The sequence below is a fragment of the Nelusetta ayraudi genome, unplaced genomic scaffold (genome assembly GCF_046127955.1).
Source record: "Nelusetta ayraudi isolate G7.1 ecotype Tasmania unplaced genomic scaffold, CSIRO-AGI_Nayr_v1 ptg000034l, whole genome shotgun sequence".
NCBI classification, from domain to species: Eukaryota; Metazoa; Chordata; class Actinopteri; order Tetraodontiformes; family Monacanthidae; genus Nelusetta; species Nelusetta ayraudi.
In genome coordinates this window covers 947501-968578 of record NW_027466084.1, presented here as the reverse complement: position 1 = coordinate 968578, position 21078 = coordinate 947501, and the positions used below count along the sequence as shown (strand labels likewise).

Here is a 21078-nt window from a genome sequence, read left to right as displayed (position 1 = left end):
GTGATAGAGAAATGTAAACAAAAATTAAAAATGGGATCAACCGGATAATAAATACCTTAATATAACACACACACACACACACACACACACACACACACACACACACACATATATATGTGGTTTCACTTCCACATAGCTGTACACGTGGTATTTTATGTCTATTTTTTACAGCACTGTGTTCCATGTTGAGTGTATAAATGATACACATTTAATATTGTTGATATCGTTTAACATTGGTCATTCATCATATACGTGTAAGTAAGTAACAAAAAAAATAAAATAAAAAAATCCAAGGAGCTCTTTTTAGCGAGCCGAAAGAGCCGGAATTCCCCCAACACTCCCTAGCAGCCTCAGCGTCGCTGTCGGTTTAAGGACTACATTTCCCACTGGGCACCGCGGCCTTGACGTTGCAGTTAACGGTCATAACGTCTGACGTGACGTTTCTTGTTTTGGCGGAGGACATCGTTCTTCACGGATTGTCAGTATAATAAGGAGGTGTTTTTGTTTTTGTAGCTGGTTCCCACCACCAAGTTGAGGTACGGGGCAAATCTGCACGCACGTTTCCGTGCGAAGCTCTGACATTGCACGCTGTCGTGCTCGCAGATCATCACTGGAGTGGTCCAAACTATGGGAGCAGGCAGCGAGCTAGCTATGCACCCTGAAAGCTAATTCCATTAGCTGAGCCAAGAACTCTGGTTTGTTTTGCGTCTGTGTACCCGGAAATGATCGCGTGCCGTTTGTTTGGGTGTTTTTTTGAAACGAACGTTTTTAATGGCCACGCAACCTCAAAGCCAACGCCAAGACGGCGAACGTCACGTGTCTTTCCCCTCCTTTTAAACAGCACTGCTATCTCGTTAGCGTCATGCATTGTTACAGCCTGCTGTGTTGCAGCAACGTGTAAATAATTCGTGTGTTGTGACGATAAATTGATCAGAACTCGGGCGACTGGCCGACGAGACGGTTGAGCTATTTCCTCCCCACATTTTTGTGTGTCAGGTTAGATTGCTTCGCCTTCTTTATCTCCAATTTGATGATGTAAACAGGGACAACAAAGTCGCGGCCAATTGTTTTGGGAGCTCCCGATTAAATCGCGCGACCATGTTGTTCTTTTTTTGTCTTTAGTTGCTAGTTGCTTGTTTTTTTTGTTGTTGATTACTCTCGCCAGGTGGTGGAGTGTTTGACACTGGGTAAAGTTCTGCTGTGTGTGTGTGTGTGCGTGTGTGTGTGTGTGTGTGTGTGTGTGTGTGTGTGTGTGTGTGCTAGATGGCCCAGTGGTGAGCGTGTCAACTGGTTCCCGGTGGGCCTCGCGCTGCTTCGCCATGGCGGATGGAGGCAGCGACGACGACGTCATTCACCTGGCGAGCTTCAACGTCCACCGCAGCCAAAGTAAGGCCGAACTTAGACTCACTTGTACGCTTTCTCTCTCTCTCTCTCTCTCTCTCTCTCTCTCTCTCTCTCTCTCTCTCTCTCTCAGTACTTCTACTTTACAAGTAAGCCGATCTGAACATGTGACACGTCCCATAAAGTCACTTTAGGACGCTGCTTTTTACTTTTTTGTACTCTGAATTGTATTCTTTTCTGAAGTCTACAATGACAATAAAGGCTTTAATTCTGATAGTTCTTGAAGCTGCTGCTTTTTCCCCCCCAATGGCACAGCTGGTTGAATTAGCCTTAAAAGCAGTGTTCCGCTCTCCTCTTGATCCTGGCTGCCTGGGAGATTTTATTGGCTTGGATTTAAGCCCCGGGGATCTTAATTACAGGGGCTCAGAGCAACCTTAAAGTACCTTCAGTTGTTGAACACGCTGACTTCCGAAGTTACGTCCACAAAATGTTTTGCTTTTGGAGATGCTTGTCAGAATTTTATTGACGCAAATTTATCAACGAAAGGCATCCAGCTTGGATTGATTGCGATTGTTTTTTTTTGTTGTTTTTTTTAGCAGAAAAAAAAATCAGGCCGAAAGTTAAAGATTAAAAAAAAAAAAAAAAAAAAAGGGAACAATGTTACAACATTTTATTGCAGCAATTTCGCAATGGAGTGCATGCATTATTTCCTTGCAGGCTCGCGAGGCCGCCGCAAGAGCGAGCTCATCACCATCTCCGACGACTCTGACGAGGAGCCCGGGAATTTAGTTCCCAGAAGCCCCGTTTTGGTTCCCGATGACGCCGACGACGATGACATTGCCATACTGGAGGTAGTAACTCTTCGCCTTTGTCGCTCCTCAGGCTTCACAGTGGCCCCCGTGTGACTTCCCTGTGAGATTTAAAGGTCCACTGCGTGTAAAATTTGGCCTAATTTATCATTTTTGTATTGATAAAAGCTTAATAAACCGCCCATAAATACATTAATAAAAGTGTTTACTCACAGTGCAATAAAAGTAATTTGGTTTTTCTACCCATAGAACGGTTCTTATATATTTATATATAAGAATATACATATAGCAAGGCTCTTGCTCCCAGTTAGCTGCCATCTTCTACCATCATGTTTCTAAGGAAGCCTGGTGTGGACAATCCAGGTCATCTGACAACGCGCTTCGCATTTAGGGTGGACGCCCAGGTTTGTGTGCGAAGGCCACTGTAGTTAACTGGCAAGCTCGGGAGGGGGAGTGTTACAATAGCGCTGCAATCTAAAATCTGACCCCTAGATGTCACTGTTTCTCATCACAATCCATCCAAATATAAAAGCAGTGACAACAGATGCGTGTCCTTCTCTGTTTCGGCCCGGCGAGCGTTTCAGTTACACGGTTAGCAAACATCCTAACATGAGTAACGCTCGTTATTCTTTCTCCCCCCCCCCACCCACCCACACCTCGTTGTCCTGCAGCCTCCTCCTCCCGCTCACAGACGCCTGATCCGGCCAGCGGCCAAGTGGAGCTGTGCTTCCCGCACCCTCCAAGGCGCCGGCGGCAGCAGCAGCAGCAGCAGCAGCAACCTGGCCTCCGGTTTGCTCCCTATACACGCTGCCTCCACCCCCTCTACCTCCAGAAGCTTCCTCATCAGGGAACCCATACACGCGGCGCCGAGTACCAGCGGCCACTTCATCGTGCAGGTGGAGCCTCAGCCCAAGCCCAGCGCCGACCTGCACAGACTCTCGCCGACCCGGAGCCCCTCTACCTCGGCCACCGCCTCCACGTCCAGGACTCCTTCGCACGGGCCTCCCCTCCCCCAGGCGGCAGGCCCCTCCTCTGGCGCTCAGTCTTCCGCCGCCAGCGCCAGGGGCGAACCTGAGGGTGGCGCAGAGCCGGGCGTGGCCCCCCTGCAGCCCATCCTGCGTGCACCCACCCTGGTAACCGGCCCCCAGGTGCTCGCCCGCACCAACGGGAACGTCCTGGTGTTGGATCTGCAGCCCCTGGCCCAGGCCCCCGAACCCCTCTGGGCGACCGCCGCCACCGCCACCGCCACCGCCGCCGCAGCGCCGGACATACTCGGACCCCTGGGTGCGGGCCACCAATTAATCATAGGGAGCCAAGCGTCCGTCGCGAGCGTCCTGGTACCTGCCCCCCACCAGGGGGCGCCCTCCACCTCCACCTCCACCTCGGCACCATCCGCCTCTAACAGGTTACCCAGCAACCCCCCAGCGCCCGCAGCCCCGGCCCCTGCCGACAGAGGGGACGGCCACCCGGCCGCAGAAGGAGCCAGACCACCAGGTGGCGCCGCCGCGCAAGCAGACGACGCCCGGCCGGGGCCCTCGGACGAGCCGCCGCCCCACGTCCGCGGGCTGATCTCCAGCGTGGTGAGTAATCCAGGCGTAGCGAGCGGCGCGCCGGTCGGTTCCGCTGGAGGTTTTTAAGCGTCGCTCCTCTTGCGCTGCTCCACAGCTGGATCTCTTCCCGGACGTCCCGGAGGCCTGCGTCGCCCAGCTCATCCGCAAGAACAACACCACCGACTTGAATGTGTAAGACGACAGACGGCAGAGACACACGCACACACACACACACACACACACACACACACACACGCACACACGCAACCGCATGTGTGGATGAATGAAGAGCATTCATCCACACCCAGTTTCTCCGCCCTTCATCACTGGGCCTGTTTGTCTTTGTTATTTCTTAGCAGTGAGCAGGTTAATGCTGTGTTCTTTTCTTCTTGTTTATTTGTAATTCTAGATTGACTCCAGATGAATTGATTTTAAGTGTAAACGCAATTATTTAAAAAAAAATCTTTTCTAGATCAGTGTTTCTCAACTGGTGGGTCGCAACCCCAAAAGTGGGAGCTGTTTTGATTGGGTTGCGGCTTTGGGGGCAGTTTCCTTTTTTCTTTTTCTTTTTTTTTAAAAAGGGATTTTAAAGTATATGTATATTTATAGGGAAAATGTTGTGCATTTATTTTGCAGGGCACACAATTCAATTCAAAAATGATTATTTACACCAGTAATTTATTTACTAGACACGATAGAAGGTGGACAACCGTTTTTATCTTTCTAGGATAAATTTGTTTTAATGCATTTATTGGGCCACTTAAAGCAGTATGCTTGAGAGTATGTAAAATAATATAAAAAGTTTAATTTAAATGTAATACAAAATAGCTTTCAGGGTTCTGTCTGAGTTTTGTCCTTGTAAAAAAAACAAACACATTTTCTTTCTTTTTTGTAATGTACATTTAATTTTCTCATTGACGTTATTTAGCTGTAATGCATTCACTTTCGTTTCCGCACACAGTAGAGCAGCGGTCACCAGGTCGCCCCTTAGGACCGTATCAGTGGCTCCCCCCGGAGGCCTGTCTGAAAAATAGCACAACTCGTCCAGCTGCGTCCAAAAATCAGTTTTATCCAACCTGGTTAAGTCACTGTTGATAAATATCGAGAAGTCGTTTACGTGATCGGCGTCTTCACATAGATGAGTATCATTAATAACAATATATAAACTAATAGGTTTGGTATTTCAGTGGAGTGTTGCAAACTGGTTGCCCTGCATATGACTCAGTGCCCGTGAAGCAGCTCTTGGTGACCCCTGGTGTCGAGAACAGAGGAAAAAAAAAATTAATTCTAAACTTGAATTTTTCCTGCAGATGCATATGAGGCTTTTCTGTGCTGTTGACATGCTGCTCTCTCTCACTGTACCGCGCTTCCAGTATTTGCAACCTTCTGCTGGAGAGTCCCGACTTGGTCAGGAGGGAGACGGAAGCGGCGGCTACGGCCGCCACCAATATCCTGCTGGACCCCGGAGAGCCGGAGACTGAGGTGTGTGTGTGTGTGTGTGTGTGTGTGTGTGTGTGTGTGTGTGTGTGTGTGTGTGTGTGTGTGTGTGTGTGTGTGTGTGTGTGTGTGTGTGTGTGTGTGTGTGTGTGTGTGTGTCCTCCCGTTTCCAACGCACCACGGCGCCGCGTCTCCTCGTCTCCGCAGGTCACGGAAGACCTGTTTGACTTCTCCAAGCTGGACAAGGCGGGGCACGAGGCCGTCACGCAGGCGGCCGACCTGCTCATGGGCGTCTTCCGCATGCTCAGCCATCAGGACATCAAGTGGGCTCTCAACGCCCTGAAGGGACACTATGCAATCACGCGCAAGGTACGCTGAGGCACGTCCCGGAGGGTTGCCCTCCAACCCCCCCTCCCTCCGGTCTCATTCCCACTGTCGCCCCCCCCCCCCTGCCAGGCCTTATGCGAGGCGATGAAGAAGTGGCAGGAATCGCGGGACCACTCAGGGAAAAGGAGGCGGTGCAGGTCGTCCGATCAGCGCTGCTACATCGATTTCCACTTTGAGCAAGGTGTGCAAAGCTTCCCCGCTTTCCAGGCTGTAAACCTCGATTGCTCTTTAATTAAATCCTAAAGTGAATTTTCCTCCTCGTTCTCCTCCCCTGACTTGCTTGTCTGCTGCCCGAGCAGGCTCAGTGAAGTTCGACAAGAGGATGTACTTCTTGGAGAACGACCGGCGGTACTGTCGAATGTATCCGGACAACACCCTGGACGCCTCCCTGCAGAAGGAGATCTCCTTCTATCAGCAGAAGGCCAAGGAGTGGGCCGAGGTACCGACCGCCTGCTTTTGCTTTTTTGTGGTGCAGAAATTAGAATCTCTTTTCTATTTTTTTTCTCCATTTCTTTGCATTCTGTTTATGTTACATGGAAAGTTATACAGTAATGAAAACCTGAGCGTTTAGGGGAAATGTTTATTTCTATATATATCACCAATGGAAGCTGCATCGCAAACTATGATGATGGCTTTTCTTTTTTTCTTCTTCCATGGTCTGACTCAGCTCATGTGTGCACATGGGAGGGTGGGACAAACAGAATGACTCACAACATAACTTGAAAACTATCAATCTTTCAATTTTATGAAACGTTGCCTTATTTTATGAATCTTTATTTTGCCTCCCATCAGTTTAAACGGGGTCAAATTCTCTCTCAGATGCTTAAAAAACAAAACAAAAAAACCTTGAGTCAGCATAATCGTACATCATAGGTTGGAAGAAACAGCCTGATCGGCTGCAGTGCTGTGAAACGTTATTTGTAATTATGCCACGAACTCAAGGAAATCGGATCATTGATATGTGTCCTCGTCTGGTGTCGTCAAGTCCGCAACACACCGACGAACACGAACGTCACCGGGTCCCTCACAGCCATCGTCAAACAGAAGCCTCATTTAAAGCCAGTATCCGTTAAATGTATTTCGAGTATCTGGGCGCGATGCGTTCGCACCTGCCAGAAATGGGTTGAATGAGTCAGCAGCAGCAGCAGCAGCAGCAGCAGTTTGTTTTGCTGTTTGCTATGTGATCATGCAGATGAAGCGCCTAACGATTGTTTTGTTTGCGTCCTCACTCCCCGTGCAGCACGAGGACTTCCTGCTGGCTCTGAAGGTCAACGAGGACGAGTACAAGCAGGTAGGGAGCTCGGTGATGGCCTCGTTTTGCTCAGTATTTTATGCAACACCTGATCAGAACTGGCCGGTCGTGGTTAACATGGAGACATACAATACGCAACTCCCAAAACATTGCGGGTGAGATGCTAAAAGTTGGCATTACGGGAATTGAAAAAATAAAAAAATAAAAAATTCTGGACAAAATTTCCCTTTTATGGTCATAGAAGGTTCAGTTTGGAATATTTGGCCTGATGTATGATTTTTATTTTGGTAAACCAGGGCTGGGCGCTTACTTTTTTTTAAGTGGTAGCACTCGTGCTAGCAAGCTAAAAAATTTTAGCAGCACAAAGAAAAATTCCGTAGCACACCCGGGTGGACAGTTAGTCAACATGTTTATCGTGAAATTAATTTGAACCAGGAAATGTAGTCCTTAAATCGTTGAATTGAGTTGGATAGTGTGCACGTAGAACTGCAACTCCCACGGAGCAGTAAACCACCAAAGAAGAAGGTGGACGAGGAGTCCAGCTTTGGGTGCGGAGGCCAGCTGAGGAGGCCAGCTGAGGAGGGGCAGGGACAGTGAAAGAGGCTGCAATCTAAAATGCCACCACTCGATGTCGCTGTTTCTTCTTCAAAAATCTTCAAACGTTGCACACTTAATTTTTTTTGTGTGTGTGTTCGAAAAGGTTTTGCAGCATCAGAGACGCACACACCAGTGGAAATTATTTTGTTGTTTACTGTTCCTAAGACAAAATGAGAAAGCTAAATTCGTGCAGTCGTGCGGCGAGGGACGTCGTCCTGGAGTCTTGAGGACTGAGCGTTAGCGTGATACAGCACAGCGGCGTTCCATCACCAAACGAGGGCATTTAAGCAGAACCATTTTATTGGAACGATTCCTATCTTCTGTTTTGTTTGCTTGGTGTCGTTTCCAGGACGGCCAGCTGATCGAGTGCGGCTGCTGCTTCGGCGAGTTTGCCTTCGAGAAGATGACGCAGTGCTCCGACGGCCACCTCTTCTGCAAGGAGTGCCTGGTCAGATACGCTCAGGAGGCCGTGTTCGGCACCGGGAAGGTTCGTCATTAGACGCGCAGCAGCGCCATCGAGTGGTCGTCTCTCTTGAAGTGTCTCCTCTACGATTGTTGCTGTCAAAAGTGGCTGCCGTCGAACTGCACATATAATAAGTTTTTGGCATTTTTTTTCTATTTACAACAAAAGTATTTGTGGTAGGTTGTTTTTTTGTTTGTTTTTTTGTTTTTTTTGCAAGGTGCATCGCACTCTGCATCAGATTCGTTCAGGAGTTTTCTGCCATCGTGATTACATGAATTTGAATGTGTGTTTGTGTGTGTGTGTGTGTGTTGCAGTTGGAGCTGAGCTGCATGTACGGCGGCTGCCTGTGCTCCTACCCCGCGTGCGAGCTGGAGAAGGTTCTGCCCGAGAACATCCTGTGCAAGTATTACGAGAGGCAGGCGGAGGAGGCGGTCGCCTCCTCTTGCGCCGATGAACTTGTTCGGTACGTGTGTGTGTGTGTGTGTGTGTGTGTGTGTGTGTGTGTGTGTGTGTGTGTGTGTGTGTGTGTGTGTGTGTGTGTGTGTGTGTGTGTGTGTGTGTGTGTGTGTGTGTGTTTATTTATTTATTCTTTCCTTTGGGCTTTGACAATACATAGTTAGCCATAATAATGTATTACACACATCGGAAAACCCTGCATAAATATTTCAATGTCAAATTATTCAGACTTGACAAGAGTAATACAAGTGACATTTGGCCTCTCTGTTGGCCATTGGCTTCCAGACATTTATGTGTAAGTTGAACTGCTCAACACCTGTACTTGTTGATGTGACATTCATGAGGGTAGCGCCACCTTTAGGGGAAACATGGCACAACGGTACGCAGCGGTATCGTCACTTGATGCAACTTTGAAAGAGATGTCTGCGTGTATAGAAGTGCCGATACAAAAAAAATGAAACGTTTTGGCCACCACTTTGGTCGCCTCTTGTCATTGTAGAGGCCAAAGGTCACGTGGATTCATCTTGTGATGTCTGAATAAATTTGCCATCGAAATATTTATGCACATTTCTTTTGTCCTGATATGTGTATACATTATTTTGGCTGACTCTTTAGTTGTATTAAACGAAGGCTGTTCTCCCCACCCCAGCAGTGGATTCTTAATGCAGCATTATCTGGCGCTTCTAATCCTCCCAACCCCTCTCCCTGTTTTCTCCTTCGCAGGTGTCCATTCTGCAACCTGCCGGCCTTGTTGGACAAGGACAGGTCTCTGTTCAGCTGTCCCAACCCCCGCTGCCGCAAGGTCAGTCCTCTTTTTTTTTTTTTTTTTCATCGAAACATCTTCCGGTTCCCAGGGTTCGCCCAAGCGAATATATAAATATATCATGGGATATGTACAAAACATGTGCTTTAGGGTCAATTGACAATGAACAAAAGCAAAGTCACAACAAAATCAGTAGCTGCGTTTCCATGACAGTTTTTTTTTTTTTTTTTCTCGCAAATTTCGCTTTTTTTCCCCCATTCAGTTGTGTGAAGCGCATCAGCCGTAATTCTCGTAAAATTTCATCCCGCAAGATTTTTTGTTTGCGGTCAAGAATGGTTTTCTCTTTGATTACCTGTAAAAAATATATTGTGTCTCCTCCTCCGTCCACAAACGTAACGCCCCATTTTCACTTGACGTGAACTGGTCACGTGACCCCCGGACGTCACGTCCGGTGACGCGTAAATGCGAAAAAAGTCTTTCCAGACACTTTTGCGATATACCTGGATATGGATACGCCTGGAAAAACCACCCCATGAGAGCGTCAAAACCTTTTAGCCGTATTTGAGAGATTTTTCGACGTTTTCGACGTGTTTCCATTTTTATTGCGATGTTTCAGGTTTTGTGCGTAATTCTAGGGGCAATGGAAACGCTGCCAGTGTCTTTGAAGCCCCACGGTATTTCGCTCTTTATCGAAACGACTCTCCAAATGGATGTGATACGGCTATTTTATGACCTACTTACTGGTAATATCAATACTTCAAGTTCGACGGGCCTTATCAAAAGGCTTCACGGGCCGCAAATGGGCCCTCCCCCGGGCCGTAGTTTGCCCATGCCTGCCCCGGAGAGGCTGCGGTAAAGCTCCGCAGGGCTGACGGATGGAATGTTTGGCGGTGGCGGTGAAGTGGTTCCCTGTGGGGAGATCGCCACCTCCGTCTCCCCGCCTCTTATCTGGACGCCTCCTCGTCCTCCCTCCGTCTGAGGAATTCCATCCGGAGGGGAGGCTTCGCGTCTGCCGAGGCCGTCGCACACATTCCAGACTTGAAAAGTTCACTATCTGCCAGGAACGATAGCGCGCGCGCGCGCACACACACGCACACACACACACACGATAGCGCTGATGCTCCCACACGCTCGCAAAACAAGAAACCCTCCTTTCTGTCTCTTGATTTGCACTCTTTGTTCCTGTCTCACTCCCCTACGCACACAAACACACACACACACAGACAGGCAAACAAGCCTTCATATGTTCCCACCGTCCCTTCAGTTCTGGGAGCGCAGTAAACACCGATGGAAGTGTTTTGTTTGTCTTGTGAAACGTGTTTTTTTTTGTGGTATAGCGTAGGGGTGGGGGGAAAAAAAATAGATTCTTCGATTAATCGCAATTATGACGTTGCCAATTGAGAATCGATTCACAAATTTAATGTGTGTATATATATATATATATGTATATATAAATATTTCTATGAATCGTGATAAATCGTGATTCTTGATTAATCGCGATTAATTGCACCGTAGTCTTCTGAATCGAAATTGAATGGAATCGTCTGGTACCTACCGATTCCCACCCCTAGTATTGCGTCATGATTTGCAGGGATTTCAGTTATCCCTTTAAAATGTCCGTCCGTCCGTCCGTCCGTCCGTCCGTCCGTCCATTCGTCCGTCCATTCATTTTCTATACCTGCTTCTTCCTGCAGTCAGGCTTGAGGGGTCTGTTGGAGGCTTTTCCCAGCTGTCGCAGGGTGAAGGCAGGGTGACACCCTGGACAAGTGGCCACTTCATCGCAGTGCCAAAGAGAGTCACACGACCATTCGCTCACACACACACACACACACACACACCTACAGTTCCCAATTCACCTCACATGCATGTTTTTGGACTGTGGGACGAGGCCGGTCCCTATAAATGTCCTTCATCGATCATTCCTGCCGTCCCATCTTTGCCAACACCCACACCACCATTTAAAAACGTCTGGAAAGTCCCTAAAAGCGGCGTTTCCCTATTGTGAAACGGCTCCACATCGTCCCTTCCTTCAGTCGTCCAGTAGGTGGCGCCAGAGACTCACTGTGTCGCTCTCTGTAGCACGCGCACATAATCTGCCTCAGCCTCTGGTTCTGCAGCGGCGGCGGCAGCAGCAGCAGCAGCAGGCTACACCCTGTCGCACACGCGGACGCGCGCGCTCAAACACGCCCAACGCTCTGACAGAAAAGTTCAAATGCAGGCGTCGCTTATTAAGGGAGCCTCTGCTAAGGACAAACTCCCACAATGTGGCGCGTGTGTTCCCTCGTGGTCGCGGAAAACCCCTTCAAGTCAACAACAAATGTCTTGAGTCACAAGATCAGAATTATGTCAAAGACCAGCGTTAGCGCTAGCGCGCGCGCGTGTAGCCGCTGGCCAGTGCGGTCACTGGAGTGCAGTGGAAGATGTTGCACTTCCCCGCCTTCCATCCATCCATCCACCCACCCATCCGTCCCGCCCACTCGCTCCCCCCCCCCCTGCAGGGAGGGGCCTCATTATGTAACTGACACACTTCCACCAAACCCGCTCTCCCTCTCCCTCTCCCTCTCCCTCCCATGCCCTCTCCCTCCCATGCCCCCTCCCGGCTCAGACCCCTGCCTCATTGGCTGACCTCGCCGTCCACTCCCCCCGTGCTGGCCTCTGACTGGTCGGCCGCGTCCATTTCAAACGTGGTTCAGATGAAGTCTGACCCAGATTCTCCTCCTCCCCCACCCACCCTTCCATCCTTCCCCCTCTCCCTCCCCCTCCCCCAGGCTCCGTCTGCAAAACGCACGCGCGCTAATGTGTTCCACATGTGGCCATGAGGACACTCGGGCCCCGCCCGCTTTTTCTTCCGCGCCCTTTGCGCTGCCGTTTCCTTTCCTCAGAGAGAGAGAGAGAGAGAGTGAGAGAGAGAGAGAGAGAGAGAGAGACTCAGTGTGTGAAATACAGGGGGGCTTAGGGGTGCAAACCCCCCCCGCCCCCTTCGACTAACCAATGAGACACCCTGAAGGCCTCAAAGTTAAATTTTAAGGGGGTGATATATTTTTTCAAAAAGCTACATATATTTATATATATATATATATATAGACTACCAGTCAAATCTAATTTAATGTCTTTTTTCTTTTCGTTCATTCTCACGACCATTGACGTTGCAGTTTTCTCACTGAAGGCATCAAAGCGACCTATGAACACACATGGAATTATGCAGGAAACAACGGGAGCATGGAATAACTCCAAATAAACATGTCTTATGTGTAATTTCTTCAGAATAGCCACCTTTCATGAAAAGCATATTTGATATAATGTGTTTTTCTTTGCTGCATAATTACATAAATCTTGCTCATATATTATGTCATCCGTCTGCAGTGCAGAAAGTTATAAAGATAAAGATTTTAAAAAAAAATGGCACGAGAAGGTGTGTCCAACCTTTTGACTGGTAGTTTATGTATATCTGTATGTATGTGTATAGAGCACATACATACAGATATACATACATAATCACTAATGGTCCCTAAAATGTCAGATCCCCCTGTCTAATATTTGTTTTATTTCTGCAAATGCTGCATGTTAAGAAAGTTCAGATTTGTATTGATGATCCCCCCCAACACACACACACACACACACACACACACACACACACACACACACACACACACACACGGGTTGACGGGTGCTTTACACACTTGTCTCCAGCAGCTTGAGCACTCAGCCTCTGCTCCTGCTCGACACTGGCGGCTCCCCTTCCAACCCTTTTTCCCTCCCTCCCCCTCCCCGTCCCTCCTCCCCCGGTTTGATTGCGGCAGGAGCCGCCTCCCCGCGTTAAATAACGCGCCGGGCGCCCTCGCAGCCTCCCAATCAGAGACCCCGGCGAGTGGCCGCGCTGCCTTATAAGGGCTGCCTGCCGCAGTCTGCGGCACAGGAGGGGAGGGGGGCGGGGGGTGTGGTGGGGAAGATGTGTGAATGAGAGACGGATCGGACGGAAGTGCCACTTGTGTGTGTGTGTGTGTGTGTGTGTGTGTGTGTGTGTGTGTGTGTGTGTGTGTGTGGTGGGGGAGTCGGGGGGGGGGGGGGAAGAAGAGGAGGAACAGGTTGTGAGGAAAAGCAAAGGTGGAAGGAAGTGATGAGTGAGTCGTGCGGGGGGGGGGGGGGGGCCTGTCCGACAACTTTTGTCACATCTGAGGGGTCCCAGACATAACAGTGTCTGAACCCTTTAGAAATAAGAGAAAGTCCATGTCATCTTTTCACAAAACGCCCTCTTGTGATGTCACAGAGGGCTTTCGTTGCCTCTCCCCCGGCTGCCGTGTTGGTACGGTACAGCAGAGCATCGGTCTGACATCGGAGTCTCTCTGGATGGAGCGAGGCAGGGAGGAAGTGCTGAGGGGGAACAAAGTGCAGGAGCTTTTGTTAAAATCGCACAGAATTGGGCAGGTCACCCTTGGGTGGGGGGATCGGAGGGTGGAGGAGGTGGGGAGGGCGGGGGGTGGGGCGCTTCAGGTGACCTTCAAGACCCCCCGCCCCCCATTCCTCTGATTACACTATTAGGATTTCTACTCTGCTTTTTTCTGCAGCTCCTCAGACCTGAACTCTCCCCGGCTCACCGCTAGGGGGCGATCTTTCACCACTCGCCCTCCTCTTTCCTCTCCCCCCCCCCCCCCCCTCCCCGCTTCCCTCCCGCCTCCTCTGGCTTTTGTGCGAGACACATTTGTTCCTGAGAGCCCTGTGCCTGTGTTTTTTTTTTCTTTTTTTCCTCCTCCTGCAGCTGGAATCAGGGAGGGGTTGTTCCTGTTATTTGCACTCTAATTTTTTTCTCTCTTCTTTTTTTTTTTTTTTTAAATAAAACTTTATGCGTTTGATCTCTCCGGGGCAAAGCGGGTTTCTGTCATCTTCCGCCGCCGCCGCATCGTCTGCAATCAAAACAGTCGCCCCCATGACTCGTTTTTTTTTTTTTTTTCCTTTGCTCCAATCAGCCCCCTCCCCTGCCTCCTCCCCACCCCCTCCCCCCCCGAGGTCAAGGGTCAATCGGAGGGCCCGTGCCGAGATCTAAGGATCGCGCACTCCCGCCCCAGCTGTCGCATGTCACGCTCCTCAATATTACATGAGTGGGCTCAAATATTAATGGCGGCACCACTTAGCCGGGTGGGCGGCGGAGGGCGGCTGCCGAAGGAAAGAAAAGAAAAAAAATGGAGGCGACCCTGTTGAACACCTCCCAGGTCTGCGTGAGAGAGGATGGAGCTTCTGTTGCTAGGCAACCGAGCTGTCAGCGCCGAGCGAATCGCACACACTCGCCACCAGCCAGCCAGCCAGCCAGCCAGCCAGCACCACTGGCAGGGGCGGCCACACCTCGCCGCGGCTGGCCGCCTCTCGCAATACACAGAAATATGCACACACGTTTTCCTCATTCAGCACATATCGGAACGCGATAAATGTTGTGGACATTCTGATGAATTTCTTTCTCCCCCTTCTCCCTCACAATCCTCACCCCACCCAACCTCACGCCACCCCTCCCCCCTCCGCTCCCTCCACCCCACCTCCCGCAGGAGAGCTGCAGGAAATGTCACGTCCAGTGGAAGCTGCACGTGGGGAAGACGTGCGAGCAGGTGCTGGAGAGGGACGAGATCCGCATGAGGGTCCTCTTGTAAGTCCGCTGACCGACAACTCTCTCCTGTCTTTTCTTTCCTTTTTTTTTCTTTTTTCATTTGAAAAATCCCCCAAATTACTTCCAGATAATTCAACAACAAAAAAAACAACAACCCTCAAACGGCGTCTGTCGCCTGTGAACTCTTCCGAAACGGAGAAAATCCATTCCGTGTCTTCAGAAAATGCCCCCTCGAGACGTGCACTTTTTGGCAACCGTCCCTTTGTGAGGTCACAGAGGGCTCCCGGTGCCTCTCCCGGCGGCTTTGTCTGATATCAGAGTCTCTCTGGATGGAGCGAGGTGCAGTGTAAAAAAAGAAAAGAAAACAAAAGGTGTAATGCGGGAGCTTTTGTTGACATTGCACAAAATTGGGATGGTCACCTGTGGTGGGGAGGACGTGTCAGCAGGTGCTGGAGAGGGACGAGGTCCGCGTGAGGTGCTCCTTGTAAATCGACTGAGGACTCTCTGCCATCTTTTTATTTGTCTTTCACATTAATTCTTTCCCTTTTGCACGACTCTTGGCAAAGCAACGCCGCCGGCGTCTGTATGAAAGTTGCAGCGGAGGCTGGATGTTGCAGCAGGGGAGAAAGAAATATGAGGAAATGATCCAAAATGGCTGAAGGGGTCAAAAGGGCGTCCGTCCGTCCAGCAGCTGCAGTCTGGGGAAGCAAAACCAGCCGAGGTGTTGCACAAGCGTCGTCGTCGTCGTGGAGGTGTGAGGTGTCGCGCAATCTAAATTTGACCACTCCGACAAGTTTCACCTTTGAAACTCACCAGCCAACCCCTCGAGTTTTTTCGTTTCTCTATAATTTCTTTCCTTTCTATCTCCATTTATCGTCGTTCATCTCACCAAAAAAAACACGCACGCACCAAGGGCATGGTTGGACTCCAGCATGCTGGGGCAAAAAGCTCAGTTTCCACCCGTACCACAGACCCAGCAGGAAGTGGGGAGGCCAGCTGCTTCCTGTGGGTTGCGGGTGGCCTGCCGACAGCGCTTCCTGTTTTGAGCTCCTCTTACTTCCTCACGCTGAGAGACGCAGGAAGCGGCCCGGCTGGGATGAGATGAGTTGAGCAGATCGACCCAATTCCGAAAGTTAAATCTGGTTCTGGGACGCTCAGGTGCTTTATGTGGAGCTTTGATTGATGATGATTCCCTGAACATTTATCTCACCCATCCATCTGGTAAAGAGGGTTCTTTTCAGGGCGGAGGAGGGTGATTGGACTGTGGTCGGTGTTGTAATGCAACTACTGATTACTGAGTACTCCATAATAAAGTAATCTAATTACTTTTTTTAACTACCTTGTTTCATAAGTACCATGACATTACTAATTACTTTACCAATTACTTTAGTTAATAAAAAAAGAAAGTAAGAGTTACTCAGTGCTTTGGAATGAACTTTATTAAAGTGCAAATTTTGCAATTCCAAATATTGTCCTCTTAACATGAATGAATGTTTGCTCTCTGAATACAAACTGCACATTTCACAGAACAAATGTACAGCACTGGCGCCTTTTGCACAGCCCATATTGTTAAAGTAATTGTAAGATTTTGGAAAAGTAACAAAATCGTTACCTGATAATTTAATCAGTAATTCTGTTATAATTACCAGTTTTGCTACAGTAATCTAGTTACTTGTACTCTGTTACTCAACAGTGTAGTTGTAGTTTAATGTCAGTCGTGGATTACTTAGTAATGGATTACTTTCCAATACTGACTGGTGCTCCAGCAGACTAGTTTTAAGCAGTAGCTGGGGCCCAGTTAGTCATGTGACCTAGGCCCCGGGACGAGGTGCACTGTGCTCCAGTGTGTTTGACCCATTGACAAAGCAGCAGGTCAGGAGTACAAATCGACCATGACAACAACAAACCAATGTCCCTTGTGCCGCAGCGAGGAGCGCATGACGGCGGCGCGGGTGAGGAAGTGCGCCAAGTGCGGGACGGGGCTGGTCAAGTCGGGCGGCTGCAACCGGATGTCGTGCCGCTGCGGCGGCTGCATGTGCTACCTGTGCCGGGAGCCCATCGCCGGCTACAACCACTTCTGCCAGCACCCGCGCTCCCCCGGCGCCCAGTGCCGCCACTGCCGCAAGTGCTGCCTGTGGACGGACCCCACGGTGAGCTTCCGACGCCGGGCCTCCCTGAACAGGAACATGACGGCATTTAAGTGCTACGTTGGGGAGAATATTGAAAAAATATCATTCAAACAATTTCCTCTCTCTCTCAAGGTGGCTTTGTTTAGCTTTGGAGTAAACTGTAAATCGTCTCCTGAAATGGGTTTGCCCAATTTAATTCCACATGGCCTGCTAGCGCTCCTCGGTGCTAACCAAGCCTCCAGAGTCCAAGATGGCGGCCCTTTCATTTGAATGAAGTCGCTCACCCTGTAACTCACATGGTCTATTTGGCCAATCAGAACTGTTCTGGCTACTCTGACTGTTTTAAAGGCATTTATTTTATTGTATTGTGGTCTATGGGGAAAAATGCTATTTAGGCCATAGGAGTTCTTTTCTGCTGCAGTACCTCAAGTGGCCACTGGGGGAAAATCGGCCGCTATACTGCCAGTCCGGTATCCAGTTCTGATAATACATCCATGGTGCTAACTGACCAGCTAGGGCCGTTCTTGGCCTCTTCTGATTGGTCCTCGGTTTTTGTGTACTTCTACTCCTTCTGGTAGCCTCGCAGCGCCACCCTGTGACGTAATTTCACTTTGCCTAGCCTTGTTGATTCAGTTCACATGACTTAACACTATACCTGCGTTTTTAATTATATTTAAAAAAAAAAAAAGAAAACTAAAAAACTAAATAAAACCAATATTGTGGGGGATAAAAAGCTGAGAAAAAAAATAATGAAATCATTTTGTGAAGCATCTTCTGGAATGAGCAGCCGCATGGCTCATCTCAACAGAGTCGGCATTACACAGCTGCTCCGTTTTCGGGCGGGGAAATATTCATTGTTACCACCACCACCTGCACGTTTTTTTTTGTTTAAAGCATCGATTTAAAGGTGTCAGACGCAGCTGTTGTGTAACTTGCGTGCACTGTCCGTATTCCTGCAGCAAGACGATGAGCGAATCATCCAGGAGATCCAGAAGGAGGGCGAAGAGGAGCTCAACAAGAAGGTTGGAGGTGGGTCCTGAACGCCTCGCCGATCACTGCTAAATCTGATCCTCCCCCGAGGTCAGACACTCACCTGCGGGGAGTCGGTCAGCGCCCAGCTGACACGTGCCTCATTCTCCTCCCACGCCGCCGCTGCTGCTGCTGTTGCTGTTGTTGTTTCCTCTCACACGACTTGTTTACACCACTGAACAGCAGCTGTAGTGAGGCTGCATCCTGCGTTTGTGGTGCGTCATTGTTGACCCGGGGAAGCTGTTTAGGCCGGCGGGGCTGGGCAAAGTTTCTGATTGGTGGGGCCACAATGGGTTCTAAAATTTGTCTTGTTTGAGGAGGGGGCAGCAGCAGCATGGATGGAGTGTGTTGGTGACCCACCTCATGGGAGGAAAAATATATTATGGGATATAATGTAGAAAGCATGTGCTTTTTAATGTCGATTGGAAATGGACAAAAGCAAAGTTGCGACTAAATCTGCGTCCTTGAAGCCCCAGCGTACTTGGATCTTTGTTGAAATGACTCGTAAAACACTGAAAAACATGACATACTGCTATTTTATGACTTACTGCATGAATGTAATTTCTTAAAGTTGGACTGGCTACGGCGAGGATTGCAAGATTGCGCGACGACCCCGGTAGTTTTGTGTGCATCTAAAGAAAACAAAAGTGAAACAAAACTCTTTTGCTCGTCCGAACTGTGTCTTAAGTACCATTGCGTGTAAAGAAGAATATGTAATAATAATAATAATAATAATAATAATAAAGCAAACTGCTGCTGGTATCCCACAAAATGCAGGTATTTGAAGTGTACTTGCATTTTGTTTATTGTAGTTTATGAATTTTAAGAGAAAACTGCAGTCAAACTGAACAGCGTTGACTCCTCCTCCTCCTCCCCCACCTCCTCCTCCTGCTCCTGCTCCTCCAGAGAGTTCAGGGAAGAGGGTCGGCCCGCCCTCGGAGCCGGAGCCGGACGCCGACAGCAAGCGGCTCCGTGTGGACCCCCAGCCGGCCCCCCAGCCGGAGGTCCAAGCCAACAACCCCATGCTGTTCCGCCTCCCTCCACCCATGCAGGCCTTCGTGCTGGGGCATCCCCGCTACCAGCCCGCCGCGGCCGCCGCCCACCCACCCCCACCGCAACCCCACCTTCCCCCCGTCCAGCCGGTGATGGTGGCCCCGCCGCTGGCGCCGGCCCCCTACGTCCCTCCCCTGGCGCCGGCCCCCTACGTCCCGCCCCTGCAGCACCTGCTCCCCCTGAACAACAACAACAACCTCCTGCAGCGCCGCGTCCCCCACCGCCACGTGCACCACCACCACCACCACCACCACGCGGGCGCCAACGAGCCCGGCCTCCACCCTCGCGACTACAACCTGGACCTGCCCATGCACTACGGACCGCCGGACCGCTACTACCGCCGCTTCTAGAGAGAGGAGACGCACTGTGACTGGACTGGATCTCCCACCCACCGCCGCCACCACGGCTCCGCCCACCGCCACCGCGCTTCTCATCTCGGTGCCTTTTCCGACGTCCAATCAGGTCGTTCTTGCCAGAAGGCTGCACAGACATTGTTCTTTGTTTTTTTCAGGGTTGCGGGGGGTGGGGGTGTTTGCGCTTCAGACGATCTAATGTCGGGACACTTTTGCCTTCCTCTCCTCTTTTGGGGGCTTGGAATTTTTAAAAGAAAGAGAGAAAAGGATGATGTTCTTGCATCATGTATCAAGCGTGTGTTAAATTTTTTTTTTCCATCCGAATTTTGGAAGTGAGCTGATTATTTGCGTAGAATATTGAAATGAAAAGAAAAAAAAAACCCACAAGTTTACCTGAGGTTTATACAGATATTTTACTTATATACTTACTGTACGTTAAAAAAAAGAAAAGGCATTCCCTTTGATATCTTTTTGTGTATGGTGAGACGACACAGTTTTCTAATAAAGTTGTTAGCGCGCATCCTTCCGCCGCACACTCTGCCTCTTTCGACCACTTGCTTTTACTGTCAGAATGTGACGGAGCGACGCAGGGTTTTATTTTTCATAGTATTCACAGCTGCGTAGTGCAGAGCTGGGCCAACCTTTTGACTGGTGGGCCACCATGGGTTCTCAGATTTGTCAAGAGGGGGCCGTAGCAGGAGTAGACGAAGGGAGTGTTTTGGTGAGCCACCTCGTGGGATATGTAGAAAACGTGTGCTTTAGTGTCAATTGAAAAAGAAAATGAACCAAAGCAGTTCCAACAAAGTATGTGTCCTTGAAGCCCCACGGTGTTCAGCTCTTTATCGAAATGACTCTTAAAACACTGGAAAAACGGATGAATACAGCTATTTGATGACTTGCTAATATGTCAAAAAATATCAGCTCATGGCTAACTCATCACGAGTTAGCCATGAGCCTATTTGAGCACTGGATGAAAAGCGCTGCCTGGTTTTGCCATACTAAAACGGGGTGAGTTGTGTCTTCATCTCTTCCTTCCAAAACCAAGCTGCTTTTACAAAAAACATTTTTTCTATTTTGTCATTTTCTGTATGTTCTTCCTATGACCTTTCTGCTCGTCTCTTGCTCAGTCACACCGTGTCTGAATCCACCACCCCACCCCACCGACCCTCTCTCTCTTCCTGTCTGGTTTCATGCTGCAAAAAAAGGGGCTGACTCACGACGAGTGAGCCCCTCGGGCGATTGGCCCAGTCACATGACAGAGCAGATGCTCTCCTCCAATCGGGGGCCGCGGCAACAACTGGGCTTTGTGATGCGGAGGAGAGAAGGGGGCTCCTTTGTTCAGCCGAGTGAGTGAGCCGCGAGTGTGACAAATCACTTCTCTACACATAAAGCACTCGCAGCATCTCGTTGCCCGTTGCAGACTGTAAAAGTGGCAAAGTGAGCCCCCTGGTTTTTAGCCTTGAGGGTTCCAAATTGGTTTAGTCACGCACCAGAAAAAGGCTGTAAATCAGATGCAACACCAGCCAAGAAAGACTAACATGAATGGAGTAATGTATGTTATATATTTAACTCAGACACACACAAGGACTGTAGTATCGCCTACATGGAAAAGGATTACAAGGTCACAAGGTTATTTTTTTTTGGTCCAGTTAGTTAAAAATACTAAAAAAATATATATATATATATTGTTAAAATGGAGCTAATTCATTAAAGCCTCATAAAACAGGGAATCTATGCAGGTGAACCTTTGAGAGTTCTGACCCCAAGTCCAAGATGTGTAGCTTAACATGTTGGTGAGAGGTTAAAAGGTACAGTGTGTAAAATTCTGCCATCCAGTGGTCAGATTTTTAGATTGCAGCGCTCATT

General features: G+C 49.3%; 1 protein-coding gene across 3 annotated transcripts; it reads left to right on the top strand.

Annotated features, from left to right (window-relative positions):
- The first annotated feature begins 414 nt into the window (after positions 1 to 414).
- rnf216 (ring finger protein 216) lies at positions 415 to 19732 on the top strand. 3 transcript variants are annotated; one of them, XM_076032299.1, is made up of 17 exons: positions 415 to 536; positions 1264 to 1386; positions 2059 to 2192; positions 2822 to 3730; positions 3816 to 3892; positions 5074 to 5182; positions 5345 to 5506; positions 5594 to 5705; positions 5824 to 5963; positions 6765 to 6815; positions 7723 to 7860; positions 8151 to 8299; positions 9016 to 9094; positions 14590 to 14687; positions 16576 to 16798; positions 17737 to 17806; positions 18713 to 19732. In XM_076032299.1, the coding sequence occupies exons 2-17, from the start codon at positions 1320 to 1322 to the stop codon at positions 19207 to 19209; spliced, it is 3015 nt and encodes a 1004-aa protein (XP_075888414.1). In that variant the 5' UTR covers positions 415 to 536; positions 1264 to 1319; the 3' UTR covers positions 19210 to 19732. The 3 variants fall into 3 exon arrangements, with proteins under 3 accessions (XP_075888414.1, XP_075888416.1, XP_075888415.1); XM_076032301.1 differs by lacking the exon at positions 415 to 536 and adding an exon at positions 562 to 695; XM_076032300.1 differs by lacking the exon at positions 415 to 536 and adding an exon at positions 740 to 996.
- Positions 19733 to 21078: the final 1346 nt, after the last annotated feature.